Raw genomic sequence first — 15,012 nt, 5'->3', positions numbered from 1 at the left:
CACCTGGCCTGTATTTTTAAATGATCATACTTGCCATTATTCTTCAAAGTATAACAATACATTTCCTCTAATAAGATTTATTATTTTAAAAATCTGTGAAGTTAATTCTACTTTGCCATTAGCTTCCATTACAAAATTAGAATATTTCCACTTAAAATGACTTCCTTAGGCACTACTGAAAACTGATAATGTGGTACCAGTTCCCTGGGTGACTGGGCCTGCAGCATGTTAGCTATAAAAGTGCTCCTCCACGAGACTCTATGTTGGGGGATTCTACAAATTTGCCTCTTATTGTGGGAGTTTTTTCATTGGCTAAGAGTGGTGGCTTGTAAATTCCAGTTCTGATATTACTTAACTTCATTCTGAAAATGCCCTCATCTCCATCCTTCACATTACTAGAGCTGGTTGTCACCTCCTCTAGGCTTCCTTTAAGATCAATATGTGGCATAGTCAAAAGTATCTTAAGGATATCTGTAATATATTTCATTTTTTCCAGAGGATAAACTTTCTGATTAAAAACCCTGGCAATTAAATTTCATTATTGTGAGTTATGGCAAAATCTAGAAAAAACTCAAATATGTATTGAAACCTCTGCAACTGAACTGAATTAAATTCCATGAAATATTGTTTATAGAATAGAATATCATAAAGTGCCTTCTGGGTATTACATTTTATGAGGCAACTCAGATACGCGCAGCAACATTTCATAATCTACCTGGAAGTCACTGGCTTAGGATGATTTTCATCAAGCTATTAAAGGCAAGAAAAAAGATTTCCCAAAGGCGCTTATGGGTCATTGTGTCCCAGAAGTCTTCCATAACACAATGGAACATAAAAGTAAGCTGATAGAAAATGAATTTGAATGTGTATGTCAGACCTGTGGACATGTCACCTTCTCAAATCCGAAGCAACAGAAAAACATTAAGGAAAAAAAATGAGAGATCTAAACTTTCTGAAATTGAAAAGTAGATACTCTTTTTCTTATTTCTTATTATAATAAACATGGCTTATTATAATTTACAAAAATACAAGGTACAAAAATAGATGGCAAAGGAGAAAAACCAAACAAAGAATATATGGAAAACACACGGAAGGTGCTCAAATAGTAAGCCAAGAAATGCAAGGATGAAGCAGGTTAAAGCAGTTTTAAGATGTACTCTTGTACCTATTATAATTGCAACAAAAGAATAATGAAAATAAGTGGTATTGAGGTTGCAGCAACAAAATAATACAAGGTGCTAAAATATATGACAAACGATAAACACAAAATAAAGTATAAATAGGAAACACCATTACAGACATTAAATTGGTAATAATCATTTTTAAAAAGCAACATGGAAAACTACTTGGAGCCACGAAAATGTTTATACCCATAATCTCATTGCTAAAAATTTTGTCTAATAACAGAACAACAAATAACAAAGCTGTGACAAGTACAAACAGCATTAACAATGAAACCTAAAAATTAAAAACAACCTCCTAAATCCTGAGTCATAGGTGCAAGACCTAACTTAGCCACTCTGGGGATGGAAAGAAACCTAAGTCAGGAGCCTGTCTTCAAATAGGTTAGAGAGCAAGACGTGTCTATGAAAAGATTCCACCACAAGGCAGTACGTGGTAATTGCTAAGTAAGTAGTGTAGGCCATCCTAACTCAGAGGAGAAAGTCACTTCCCACTTCCCACTGGGCTATCAATGAAAGGGAAATAGAATTCACACTGGCCTTGGAAGTAAGGGTAAGATTACCATTGACAAAAAAGAGAGGGGACAGCATTCCAGAGAAAAATAAAATAATAATATGCTCTGTCACACAGTACAGAAAGGGATATGCTGTGATATATATTAATACATTTTCTCAAAAAAAAAAAAGAAATAAAAATGGTTCCATAGACAGATGAGTTAGATAAAACCACATCAGGCAACAAGGTCAGAGTTTTACACGTGATCAGCCCTGGATGATAGAAAGGTTACACTGGCTGTAGTGTGAATGAGGGGCTGAAGTGAACACGGGGAGATATCACCTAGAAAGTCATTACAGCTGACTACAAGAGGAGGTGAACTGAATGTTACATATCTATACTAGGGACAGAGGAGTGGATGCTACGAGGGGTATTTAGCAGATACAACCAATATGAGGCAACAAAGACACTGAAGTGAGGACACTGAAAATTCTCTTTGGGCCTACTTCCCATACACCACAATAGGTATAATTAGAAGAGGAACAGGTTTGGACTAGGCAGTAAAGAAGGAAATTAAGTTGACTGTGCACATATTAAATTTGAAGTTCCTAGAAGCCAATCAGTTGGAGATTTCCAGCAAGCAGAAATAGGTGATGGAGAAGAAAGAAAAAGTTGGAGAAATGTCTTAAGCAGAATCAACAAAATTTGATGATAGCTTGGATTTGAGGGATTAAGAGAGAGAGAAGTTAAGGTTGACGTTAAGTTATGTGGTGTCCTAGTCCTTTGGCTGCTATAACAAAAGACCATCAACTGGAGGCTTATAAACAACACACATTTATTTCTCACTGTTCTGGAGGCTGGGAAGTCCAAGATCAAGACACAGGCAGATTTAGTGTTTGGTGAGGGCCCCACTTCCTCACAGATGGTGCCTTTTTATTGTATCTTCATAGGGTTGAAGGGGCAAGGCAATTTGTGGAGGCCTCTTTCATAAAGCAATGAATCCCATTCAAAAAAGCTCCAGCCTCATGAACTAATCACCTACCAAAAGCCCTACCCTTTAATACCTTCATATGTGAATTTTGAGGGGGTTCCAAACATTAGGACCCTAGCAGGTGGTGACACTATTTAATAAGAGCTGGAATATGAGAGAAAGAATGAATTCTGGAAAATAGAAAAGAATGATCCACAATTATACATGTTGAGCTTGAAAGAACTAAGGAAGAGAATCACTTACATATATCAAGGTAGTTGGAGGGCAGAAGAAAGATCTGATTTGGGAATAATAGGCCTTAAAAGAATGGTTAAAATAATGTCAGTTGATGAGATCACCGTAGATGATCCAAAGACAGGAAAATGGAGGACAGTAATGTTTAGAAATTTGGCAAGTAAAGAGGGAAAAGAAAATCACCATTAGAACAAAATAGTAATAACTGCTATAGGAAAGATCCACCAATAAATGCCAAAATTCATGGGCAAAAGCTTAAGAAGAAACAAAATATTTATAGAGCATTAAAGTTTCTTCCCAAAATATTAGTTACAAAGGGGAAAATTATAACTTTAGAGTGAATATACCTGACAGACACTGCCTTCACCAAATGATCAAAGGTAACCAACAAGACATATCAACATCATGTACCCCCTGAAATGATGTACTGAGGACAAAACATGACTTCTGCGCATAACATCAATCTAATCATCAGACAAACCCAAACTGTGGGACATTCTACAAGATAACTGACTGGTATTCTTCAAAACTGTCAAGGTCATTAAAGATAAGAAAAGATGGAAGAAACGTCATAGCTTCAAGGAGATGAAGCAGACACCACAACTAAATGCAATGTGTGATTCTGGAATAAAAAAGGGACATCAGTGGGGAAACGAATGAAAACCAAATGAAGCCTGTAGTTCAGCTACTGTACTGTACCAAAGTTAACTTCTTAGTTTTGTTCATTGTACCATGATTGTGTGTGCTGTTCCATTATGGGAAGATGGGTGAAGGGTAAACAGGAACTTCCTATCTCAGTGATACTTCTGTAAGTCCAAATTAATCTGAAAATATAATGTTAAAGAAATGAAGCAAATAGCCTGGAAAAAAATGTTGAACTGAATCCCTATCTCACATATTATAACAATATGACTTCCATTAAAATATTTTTTAAGTGAAAACATAAAAATACCACAAGAAATGAGGAAAAATGGCTTTATGATCTCATTATACAAAGGACCCAAGAGGCATGAAAATCAAGCTATACATAAATAATAATACTACCTTTGGTTATATAATTGTTTTGTACATCTACATGGCAAAAAACACAATAAATGAAATCACAAAAGAGAAATCTGGAAAAAATAGAGTCATATGCCACAACATTTTGTTCAATGACAGACTACATATATGACAATGGTCCCATAAGATTATAACACCATATTTTTATTGTACCTTTTCTATGTCTAGATATGTTTAGATACACAAATACCATTGTGTTATAATTGTCTATAGTATTCAATACAGTAGCAAGCTGTACAGGTTTGTAGTCTAGGAACAATAGGCTATACCATATAGCCTAGGTGTGGAGTAGGCTACACCATCCAGGTTTGTGTAAGTACACTCTGTGATGTTCCCACAACGGCAAAACTGCCTAACAACACATTTCTCAGAACATATCCACATTATTAAATGACACATGACTGCCCTCTCAATCACTGTTACAAACAGTTAATATATTTAAAAGAAAAAACATTCTAAAAGTTAATAAAAAAGACCCTAACCTGACAGGAAAATGATCATAAATGATGGAGAGACAATGCACAGAAAATGGAATACAAATGCCGTTTAAACATATGAAAAGATGAAAATTAAAACTATGAGAAGACATATAGTTTTCTTTTGTTAATGGGTAAGTTAATGGGAAAACATCTGATTTTAAAACATCTTGTTGAGGGTAGAGAAACAGTCACTCTCATACATAACTGGTTGGTGTGTAAACTGAAACCACTTTTATGAAGGGGAATTTTGCAAATAGTGCTTAAAACGTTAACGTTTGTACCTTTCCACCCAACAATATTACTTCTAGGAATTTATCCTAAAGATATTCTCCTACATGAGTGGAAAACATCTATCCAAGAATACTCATCACAAAACTGTCTGTAATAACAAAGAATTGGACACAACCTAAAAGCACATTGATAAAAGACTAGTTAAATAAATGATGGTACCTTTGTATAAAGGAGTACTATGAAGTCAATAAAAGAACACAGTAGTTTTGGATGTGCCGATACGGAAAGGTCTTCAGGATATATTGTTAAGTACACAAAGCAAGCTGCAGAACTGTGGGCATAGAAAGTTACCTTCTGGGCAAATTACAGTACTGCCCCACCTTATCCATGGTTTCAGTTACCTGCAGTCAACCGAGGTCCAAAAATATTACATGAAAAAACCCAGAAACGAACAATTCATGAGTTGTAGACTACATGCAGTTATGAGTAGTGTGATGAACTCTCACCCCATCTTGCTTCTTCCATCTTTATCACAAGAAGGGCAAGCACAGTACAAAAGGATGTTTTGAGAGAGACACCACATTCACATAACTTTTATTGCAGTATATTGTTGTAACTGTTTCAGTTTATTATTTGTTATTGTTGTTAATCTCTTGCCATGCCTAATTTATAAATTAAACTTTATCATATACCTTGCATCATATACATACCTTCATCAGAGGTATGTATTCATAGGAAAAAAGCATAGTTTATACAGGGTTCAGTACTATTTGCAGTTTCAGGCAACCACTGGGGGGGTCTTAGAATGTATTTCCTTCCAGGATAAGGGGGCATTGCTGTATACGTGTCCTTCACATGCACTGGTATCTCTGAGACGATACTCAAGAAACTAGCAGGCTGGGCGCAGTGTCTCACGCCTGAAATCCCAGCATTTTGGGAGGCTGAGGTGGGTGGATGGCTTGAGCCCAGGAGTTTGAGACCAGCCTGGGCAACACGGCAAAACCCTGTTTTTTTGTTTTTTGTTTTGTTTTTTTTTTTTAAAAAAAAAAAAGAAAGAAAGAAAGAAAAAAGAAAAGAAAAAGAAACTAGTAAAATGGTCCCCTCTGAGGAATTTTAGGAAGAGCAGGTTTTATAGCTATTCAAAAATTAATTTTAAAAAATTCAATATAGCAAGGAGAGGCATAGAGAAAGCCAGTGAAACAGGCAAATACAGTAGAGGATGCTCTATTAGGGAATAGGAAAAGATGGGTAATCCAGAGGCTATGGTAGGAAAGAGATTCCCTAACTACGGGGTGAAGCATGGGTTTAATCCTGAGAGGGGAATTATGATAGAAACTTGGAAAAAGCCCTTATGGAAACTACAGCTCCAGAGTCAGGCAATGTCCATACAGTGTTAGTGAAAAGCCAAGGCATGCATTAGAACCAAAGAAAAAGAGGCACTCATCTCTAATAGTGCAGATCTGATGAACAAATTCACTTATTTGTATTGAGATTATATATCTACTGAGTTCTTATTTTACTGTTTAAATACAATGTTCTGGCCCTCTCACATGTACACTTTCATAAGATGTTAAAAGAAGAACAAATCAGTCAATCCATCAATGCTCCAGGTTTACATTACATCTTTCTCCTAAGAGTTCAAAGGCTTTAAATGTCACACCTTCTTTTATCTTCACAACATTTACATACCTACAGTAGAATACAGATGGTGCAAAATTGGGGAAAATGAGGCCAAGTCTCAAGATGAATCACTTGCAGAAATAGGCCTTCAATTCAACTTTCCTTATTAAGCATCATGATTTTTTAAAATAACATATTAAGGCCATTTTGAAAGCAAACAAGAGTATCACCTTTGGAATGCTCTTAGGTGTATGCATGTGAATATGTGTGTATACACATACGTACATAGGTGACACACAAACAATCATGGACACACACATTCACACTGATTATATAATTTTGGCTCAGCTAAATACATACAGCTAGATACATACATCTACCAACATGCTTAAACCACCCTTAGGCATAATGATCCATAGATAAAAACAAAACAGTGACAGTGACCACGAGACTGTTATAAAGAAACTCACAAATATCATTATAATTCAGAAATTTTAGTCGGAGAGCAAGTGAGAAAGAGCAAGTAAATAATTATAAGTCCAATACACTTGTCACTGCACCCACTAAAAGAATTTAATTTAAAACTCAAACATCATCATATTGGAAGGGGAAATGAAAAGCTAATAACATGCATTGACGTTTACATAAAATTAGTATGTAAAGTGAGAGATATGAGCCTAATGATGAAAATGAAGCAACGGTTTGCATTTTAACAGACTAAGCAAAAAACGTAATTGACAAAGAGGCGAATCTAAATGAATTTCCAGCTATTTAAACACTAACTGCAGCTGCATGCTAATTGTCAGTGTTATGAATTAGAAAAAAATCTGTTTAAATGAAAATTCAAAAAATAAATGCAGCCAACATGGTGAACTCACACACTGTACCAAAGTTACCATTCATTCAATCAGAGAATTTTTTTTTCAAAAAAGTCATTTTTAAACATCAGAATATTCAGTTGGCAGTTACTTCATATTGATTGAGGGGAAAAAGTATTTTGGGGCAAATGGAAATATTAAAGTGTTTCCAGGAGCAGCATCTTTCTTTCGTGGAATTATGTCAAGATTAAAAGCATTTATTTTCAAGAAGCAGCTAATACAATAACACCTCAATGTCACTAACAGCCACGGGAACAACCTAGGGTTTGTAGTTAACTTTACACTGAAATATCTACCATTCCATTATATCACCAAAAAAATCCACTGTATTAAAGCCAACACAACAGTGCTTTTTATAGGAGCTGAATTCATAGCATGCAACATCTTACAGGTAGTTCTGAGCTCAAGCTTTGGCACTAGCCTTCCTGGGTTCAAAACCTAACTCTATCATTTCTTTCTTTGTGAGTTTGAACAGATCATTTAACCACACTGTACCTTGCTTTTCTCACCTTAGTATAAGGATAACAGTTCCTACCTCCTAGGATCATTGTGAGAATTAAATGTATTCATATATGCAAGGATTTGGCCAGTGCCTGGCACATGCTCAATGACTGAGAGCTATCATTATTACCTTCAGTCAAGACATCAGTTCCTCAGAGCAAGCATTATTTTGCAGTAAAAGACAAAGAAGATGGTGACAAGCATGCCATAATTTTGGTGGTCCCTAGATGTGAAGGGAGTACTGTCATCTACCACCTTCCAGACCCTCTCCTTGGTGGATGGAAGTCATTGGAGTATCTCTGGCCACTTCTAAGTAAAGATCATTTCAGGTGGGAAACTGATTGAAGTACCCCAATCCCCATAGATGCTACACAAGTGACTCTGGAACACAGTGAGGTGTCAAACCACGGCTGTCTTAGCATGTGCTTTGAGATCTTGCCATATTTTTCCCTACAGTACTACTAGCCCTCAGAGGGATGGCTTGTTGACTGTCATGCACCTGACTTTGTATATGACTTTGATCCAGATCCCCTGGACTATATCACCAAATGTTTCATTTAACCTTGCATTTCCCAAGGTCATGCAAAGGACAGGGTACAGAAATTAAAGCCAAAACAGTAAAATTTCATGTTCATTCTTCTCCTTTAATTTACTGGAAGTTCCACCCTCTGAATAGAAGGAAAAAGGCCAAGTCCACAGGCACGTTGGCAGCATGTCAAGTCACCGAAAAGGGATGTGAATTCCCACAAAATAAACACAGGCTCCTCTGCACGCTCTCAAGGCCAGTCACACTGTGATTAGGCTGGCATTCTTGCCAAGGCATGAAAGGAAGCAAAAAGAGAGAAGCCCCCAGACTTGAATCCCATACAAACACTGGTTACAAAGCAGGACAAGAGGGCTCTGTCAGTGTGCGGTCAGGGGAGAGCAGCCCCCATCTCCAACCGGGCTGCAAAATGGGTGCTTCCTGCTACCTGCACAAGAGACGGAGGGATTATATGGCATCCCTCCTGGACCCAGTTGAGTTACACGGCCTGAGCAAATAGTTCTGGAGTAAAAGTGAACTCAAGGCGAAATCAAGCTCTTCCAACACTCCATCTGACCTCCCTTTCCCAGGTTCTTTTGTACCATCTACTTATTCATCATCAGGGTCTTGAGATCTCAATCTCAGAAAAACCAACTCTTCAAAGAGGATCTGCTAGCCTTTTTTGCACCTTGGTATACATTTAATCCCAGTCATTTTTCTCCAACTCATTTTAATTGGCGATGATCTCTAAGACAATGACAGGCTTTATGCCCTGTTGAAATTGGGTCAGTCCTGGGGCAAGTATAGCCCAGAGTCGGTGACTTTCTCTGCTTGTATAAGATACCAGGCTGCATCTATGGACGCAAACAGTCCTATTTCCACATTAAATGTCTAAAACAGATCATTACGATTAACCTAGATTGGACTTTAAAAATTAAACTGAACAGATTAGTCCCTGCCTATCCTCAAATATCAGAGAAAGACAATAATCCTTTAAACTCAAAAGGAAGCATCGCAGTGGAACGAGTTGTCAGAAAACCTAAGTTTTGGTCCAGGGTCATCACTATCTTACCACGTAAGCACTCACATGTCATTTGAATTTTCTGGTCCTCAGACTCCAAAGATAAAATTAATGGGTTTGATAGCTATCTAAGGTTCTTTTCAACTCTAAAATTTCATGATCCATTTGTCATTTTCAGTTCAAGTACTTTCGGATATCGTGATAGCAAAAGTTTAATTTGCATTTAGAAACGAATATAAACTATGAGATTGAAGAGATAAATGGACTTTTCAAATTAATGCAGCATGGGTATGAGAAAGAAAATACAGAATGCTGTAGAATTAGGCACTTTTTCCCTTGGCCAATTATTATAAGCTACCTGACAATACCATTAATTTTTTTTTTTCCTTTTTACACTACACAATAGCACATTCATATGTGAGAAACTATAAGGATCGCAGCCATAAGGCTGAATGCCAACTGTCAGAGGGCAAATGTGAATTGGCTACAACACTGGAAATCTGAGCCTGGAACCTGTAGGGCCACGTGGGGGTTATCTCACAACGCTCACCTTCCACCAGTTGGTCCAGGCTGGAAATCTTCTTGAGCCCATCAATGGTGTAGATTGTTCTCACTCCCTGGGGCAAATTCACGTTATCCGACAGAGTTCGGGTCAAATCAGCCAGCAGGGCCTCGAAAGATCGGAACCGGTCTGGGGAGATGGCATACACAATCCCTTTGAAGTATCGATCTCCGTTTCGATAGAAACGAACTTTCTTGGCCTTCTTCTCGGAGCTGAGCGTCTGCAGCGTGCGGGTGCGGTAGAAGCTGCAGTGGGCGCTGTGAGTCGGGCTTGGCAGGCCGTTCACCCGCGACCCTCGGCTGTATCTCTGCGCCTTATCCCGCTCGTCGAAGTGCTCCAGCTCCATGTCTCTGCCGAAGGACATGATGGACTTCAAGTAGTACCTACGAGCCCCAGAAACAAAAGCAGACACACATATTGATGTAGGCTATATATATATATATATATTGATGTAGGCTATATATATATATATATTATATGTTACAACATATATATATAATATATATACACACACATACTTTTTTTAAAATTAGGGACAGGGTCCCGCTCTGTCACCCAGGCTGCAGTGAGGTAGTACTCACTGAAGCCTCGCACTCCTGGGCTAAAGTGATCCTCCTGCATCAGTTTCGCAGAGCAGCCGGGACTACTACAGGTTACAGGTGCCTGCACCACACCTGCACCACACCTGGTTAATTTCCTTTGTTTGTTTGTTTTTAGTAGTAGTGATGAGGGTCTTGTTATATTGTCCTGGATGCTCTTGAATCCCTGGCCACAAGTGATCCTCCCCCGCCCGCCAACTCCTTTGGCCTCCCAAAGTTTTGGGATGATGTTATTTTGAGATCATGATTTTAAAGCGTCTGCTTCAGAACAGCTGGGTGGAAATATTGCTGTAACTGATGACACATTTAATATGAGTTATCAAGTGGGACAGAAAGAGAAAGGGATGTGAATTCTTACAAAATAAACACAGGCTCCTGTGCACGCTCTCAACAGAAGGGGCCGACCCCAGTAGCTTATTAATCCACCACAAATTTGTTAGAAGCAGCTCTTAAGATGCGGTGCATCAGGCTTCAAACAGATATTATTCCCGGTAGACACAACAACTTTCCAAAGTATTTTCCTTCCTTACAAATGAAGAAACTGAGGCACAGAAAAATTTCTCCTAAATTGCTCCAAGGAATACATTTGAGAAATGCTTGTACCAGCAGCTCTGTTCCAGGTTTCCCTGACTCCAAAGCCCACTGCTCCTTGCAGGGCAGAGTGCTAATCCTGGTAGCAGGAAGAAAATAAGATCTCCTATCATTATACAGTGAAAGATAAGTAGCTATGGTGGGCTGGGACAGAAAGAGAGGGCAGGCAGTATAACAGTCAGATTGTCAAAGTTTTACATAGTGTTTGTGCACCCCATGGCCAGATGGAGAGCAAATTAAATCAATCTGTAGGTTGGACCAACTTAGAGAAGATTTTCCAACATATTCACACATTCAATATTTTTAAAAGCAAATTCACTATCCTTCATTTACTTACATTTAGTACTTCGGAAAAGTTGAGTTTAAAAAAAGAAGAAAAAGGAAGAGGAGGAGGAGAAGGAAGAGGAACAACAAGAAAGGAAAAAAATGTTGCTTGGAAGTACATTTCTTAGTTCTTCCTTTCATTAAGGCTCCCTATCTTTGTGATTGAAGAAATTGAGGCTTAAAGATGTCGATTTACACTTGACCCCATGCTAGCTGTGTAAGCTTAAAAAATCTACTTGCTCAGAAACTTTAAGCCTTGATTTCCTCAACCACAAAATGGGAATGAGAACAGTACCTACCTCATAGTCAGTATCAACTATTAAATAAGTGTATGCACATGAAATTCTTAGCATAGTGTCTGACATTTGATAAATACTAATTTTTTTATTAATAAAATCTGTTTTTCTCTTCCTGGCCCTGACACATAAAGAGCTAACAGGAATAGAATCTTTTCTTTCTGGCAAGAGAGGCCCCTGCCTTCTTCCTGATCTCCATCTCATGACATTTTGAAAGGTACGTCTGCAACCCCTGGTCCCCACAGCAAGCTCCCTGGGGGGAACAGTTCATCCTTGCTAAGGGGTTGGTTGATAAAGGTTTGTGGAGTCTTGCAGGGGAATCTGTGTTTTAACAAGACAATGTAGAAAGTGGAAAGACCAACGCATTCAAAGGAAAGAAATTTTAATGACAAAATTTCAGGCATGTTGAAATAGAATATCAAGAAAATGGAAAATTTGGAGCAAGAACCTTACAAGCACTTCCCAAGTCCCACCATATAGATGGACATCACCTTTCTGAAGGTCATCCAAAACTCACCAAAGTACCACTGTCTCCCCAGTCTTTCTTTGACCCTCAGTAAACTGACCTCTGATCCATTCACAGTGGCTAAAATTTCACACCCGAAAGCATGGCTAGAGATTTGGTACTCCAGAAATGAAGTGGAAGAAAGCAATACTTATTGAAGGTCTAGGATGGACGTGACACTATCACTCATCAATCAATTGTATAATATGCTAAAAATTTTCTTCTAAACCTCATATTAATCCAACAAGGTAGGTAATACTATCAGTACTCAGGTAACTATGGAATTAATCCAGGGTCCCGAAATTATAACTGAGGGGTTGAGATTTGAACCCAGATTTACTGTAACTCCAAAGTTGGTGTTTTCCAACCCTTGCTCATTTGAAACTGGTTGCTTTTCAGCATGAGAAGCAAGATTTTGTAAGTGCTCACTCCTAACTAGCTCAGTGACCTTGGACAGGCCACATAACTGAAACGGACCTTATCTGCACACAGAGGAAGCAGTGGTCAGCAGGTCTCTGATGTTCGTGATTCTATCTAGCTGCTTATGGATCCATTGCTGACTCCACTGAAGGTCTGGGGAGGGAGAAATGAAGTGTGATTTAAACCTGGAGTGTTAATGAGTTCAGTGTACTTTTTTCCCTACAAATATGAAAACTATTTCATGCATCTTAATAACTCATAGTAGTCAGAATATGCATTTTTCAAAAAAAAGTAATACCATATATAGGCAGCTCTGAACTGGTTTCACTGATTTTGAAGTCAGATAACTGTAAAACAATGATCACTTGATATCCAATCCTGTAGGCATTAGTTGTGAAACAGAACCAATTTTTGCCCATGATAATGGTAACTGCTCTTACTTTTTAATTTACATGTTTTTAAAGTGAGCTCTCTTGTCTTCTAAGAGGGGGTGTGTCTTGGGGGTGGAGTGGAAGACACTCCCAGTACTCACACCAACTCACTAAGCCCTTCAACATTTTGTAAATTATAAAGGCCAAACTCGCTTTTGAAGTTTGTGTTTTATTCTTAAAGGCAGTGATCATTCTCCCAACACTAGGAGTTTGGGGATTTCCTTCCAAATTGATATAAACTAAAAGAAAACAAGCAGGGTCATAGGGAAGGATGGCACAGTTCTGTTACCAGAAAGAGTGCACTTCCAATTCTCAGTGACTGACAATTGGCAAAGGCCAAATAATTTGGCAATAGTTTGAATTCCCTGGGGGAACGGGCTTTTAGGACCAAGAATTCCCACACCAGATGAAAAGAGAAGAAAAGAACAATTTAAAATAGAAAAATGGTTTACTTTGTTTCATTTTATTTGCATATTTCCTCAAACTGGATCACAGGTTCATCCAGGACAGGGCTACACCTTTTACTTCCCTTCCCTGAATCTGTCCAAAAGTGGGCAACGGTGTCGACAAAAGAAACCATATTCAGACTGAAATCATTTTCAAGGCTACAGCTACCTCTAAATGAAGCACACTCCACACCGTAGTGTGCTGGTAATTATTCGTGGCAACAAAATAGGTGTTCTTTCCCTCACCTTGGCTTAGTCATACATTTGAACCATGCATGAGCTTCTGAAGATCCGCTGGCCTTCCACAGGTTCACACTTTCTGCACAGGAAGCCTGCGAGAACACACAGCTCAATGTTCAGAGACCATAGGTGGCCAAGGGCCTGAGTGCACATGTGCAGTGGCACCAGGATGGTAACCACAGCGCCTCAGCCACAGCGACCACAGACACTGGAGGGAAGAAGGGCAACTGGCTTTCATCAGAGCTTTTCCTATAAATTCTGCCAGTTCAAGAAACCAACATCCCTGAGTGTTCTCAGTGGGATTTCTCACCATTTTGAGGAATCTATGTTCATCCTTCTCTAGATGAGCACATGGTTCTTGTTTCAGAAATTTACACACATACATACCAAGAAAAAAAATGGCATATATGCTACCACATCTAAATAGATGCTGGACCTGGAAGTCCCAAGGCATATTTTAACTATAGGATTAGGATTCAGGTGGACTGGCGTGGAATTAAAGGCACACACATACCTTCCAGGCCTGTGCACCACCACGGACGTAGACATCACAGGGTGTGTGCCTATCTTTTATAATTTTCCTCTATATGACCTCTCTTAAAAATCCCTTCTGACCCGCATCCATGTGACATTTCATACTTAAAACGCTGTCCTACTTTCCTTTCCCACTGAAAGGCAATATATTTAGGAACAGTCATAAAATGTATTCACGAAACACCCTGCAGTGTGGTCGCTGAACGTGTGTGCACCGTGCCTGGACACACTCACAGGTGCAGCAGAGAGGGAGCCGGTTTGAATGAAACCTTTCATCTGCTCTCTCACCGACCAAGCATCTCCTTGCCAAATCCAGCAGCAATTCCGCGCAAACCTGGTTCTCAAAAGCAGCCTCTTTTGTGGGGCATTGCGGGGCTGTGCGTGCGCTCCCACTAGGAGGAAAAATGCCATTTCCTCTCTGCATGCTTTTAGCACTGCAGGTACTAATTTGAACATGAGGCAGCCTCGCTGTCCCTGAAGGAACTTGAGACCCTGCAAACGTACTTGCAACACCCACGCTGCAGCCACCACCACGCACGAATCGACCCCATCCACAAGCACACATCTCTGGCCCGGGCACACGGAAAAGCACACACACAATAAGAGGCCGGGCCCGGCCACTCCTTCCTTGGTTCCCGCTCCGCAGCCAGTTCTGACAATGACAAGCACCTCTCCCAGCTCCTCCGCCCGGGCTCTCCATCTCCACTAACAACGCGAAAAACCTGGGAGGGCCCGCTCGCCCGACTCCAGGTTTAAAGACCCACGGCACCAAACAAAAGAGGCAGGTGCCAGCAGCCCCGGGGCCGCCCGCACGCAAACCCCCCCGGGTCGGGCCAGGCTGGCCAGG

At 39.4% G+C, this 15,012-nt stretch overlaps 1 protein-coding gene across 1 annotated transcript in view; it reads right to left on the bottom strand.

The window, feature by feature from the left end:
• The window catches only part of DCLK1 (doublecortin-like kinase 1), a 354,978-nt gene that overhangs the window by 338,852 nt on the left and 1,114 nt on the right, over positions 1 to 15,012 (bottom strand). Inside the window, exon 2 of the mRNA XM_011943027.1 lies at positions 9,768 to 10,162. Within this exon, the coding sequence (XP_011798417.1) occupies positions 9,768 to 10,143 (376 nt within the window). The 5' untranslated portion in view covers positions 10,144 to 10,162. The remainder of the gene's footprint in view (positions 1 to 9,767; positions 10,163 to 15,012) is intronic.

Source organism: Colobus angolensis, unplaced genomic scaffold, assembly GCF_000951035.1.
Source record: "Colobus angolensis palliatus isolate OR3802 unplaced genomic scaffold, Cang.pa_1.0 Scaffold214, whole genome shotgun sequence".
In the NCBI taxonomy this organism is placed as follows: domain Eukaryota; kingdom Metazoa; phylum Chordata; class Mammalia; order Primates; family Cercopithecidae; genus Colobus; species Colobus angolensis.
The sequence above is the reverse complement of the archived record's forward strand: the minus strand, read 5'-3'. Positions and strand labels throughout refer to the sequence as shown.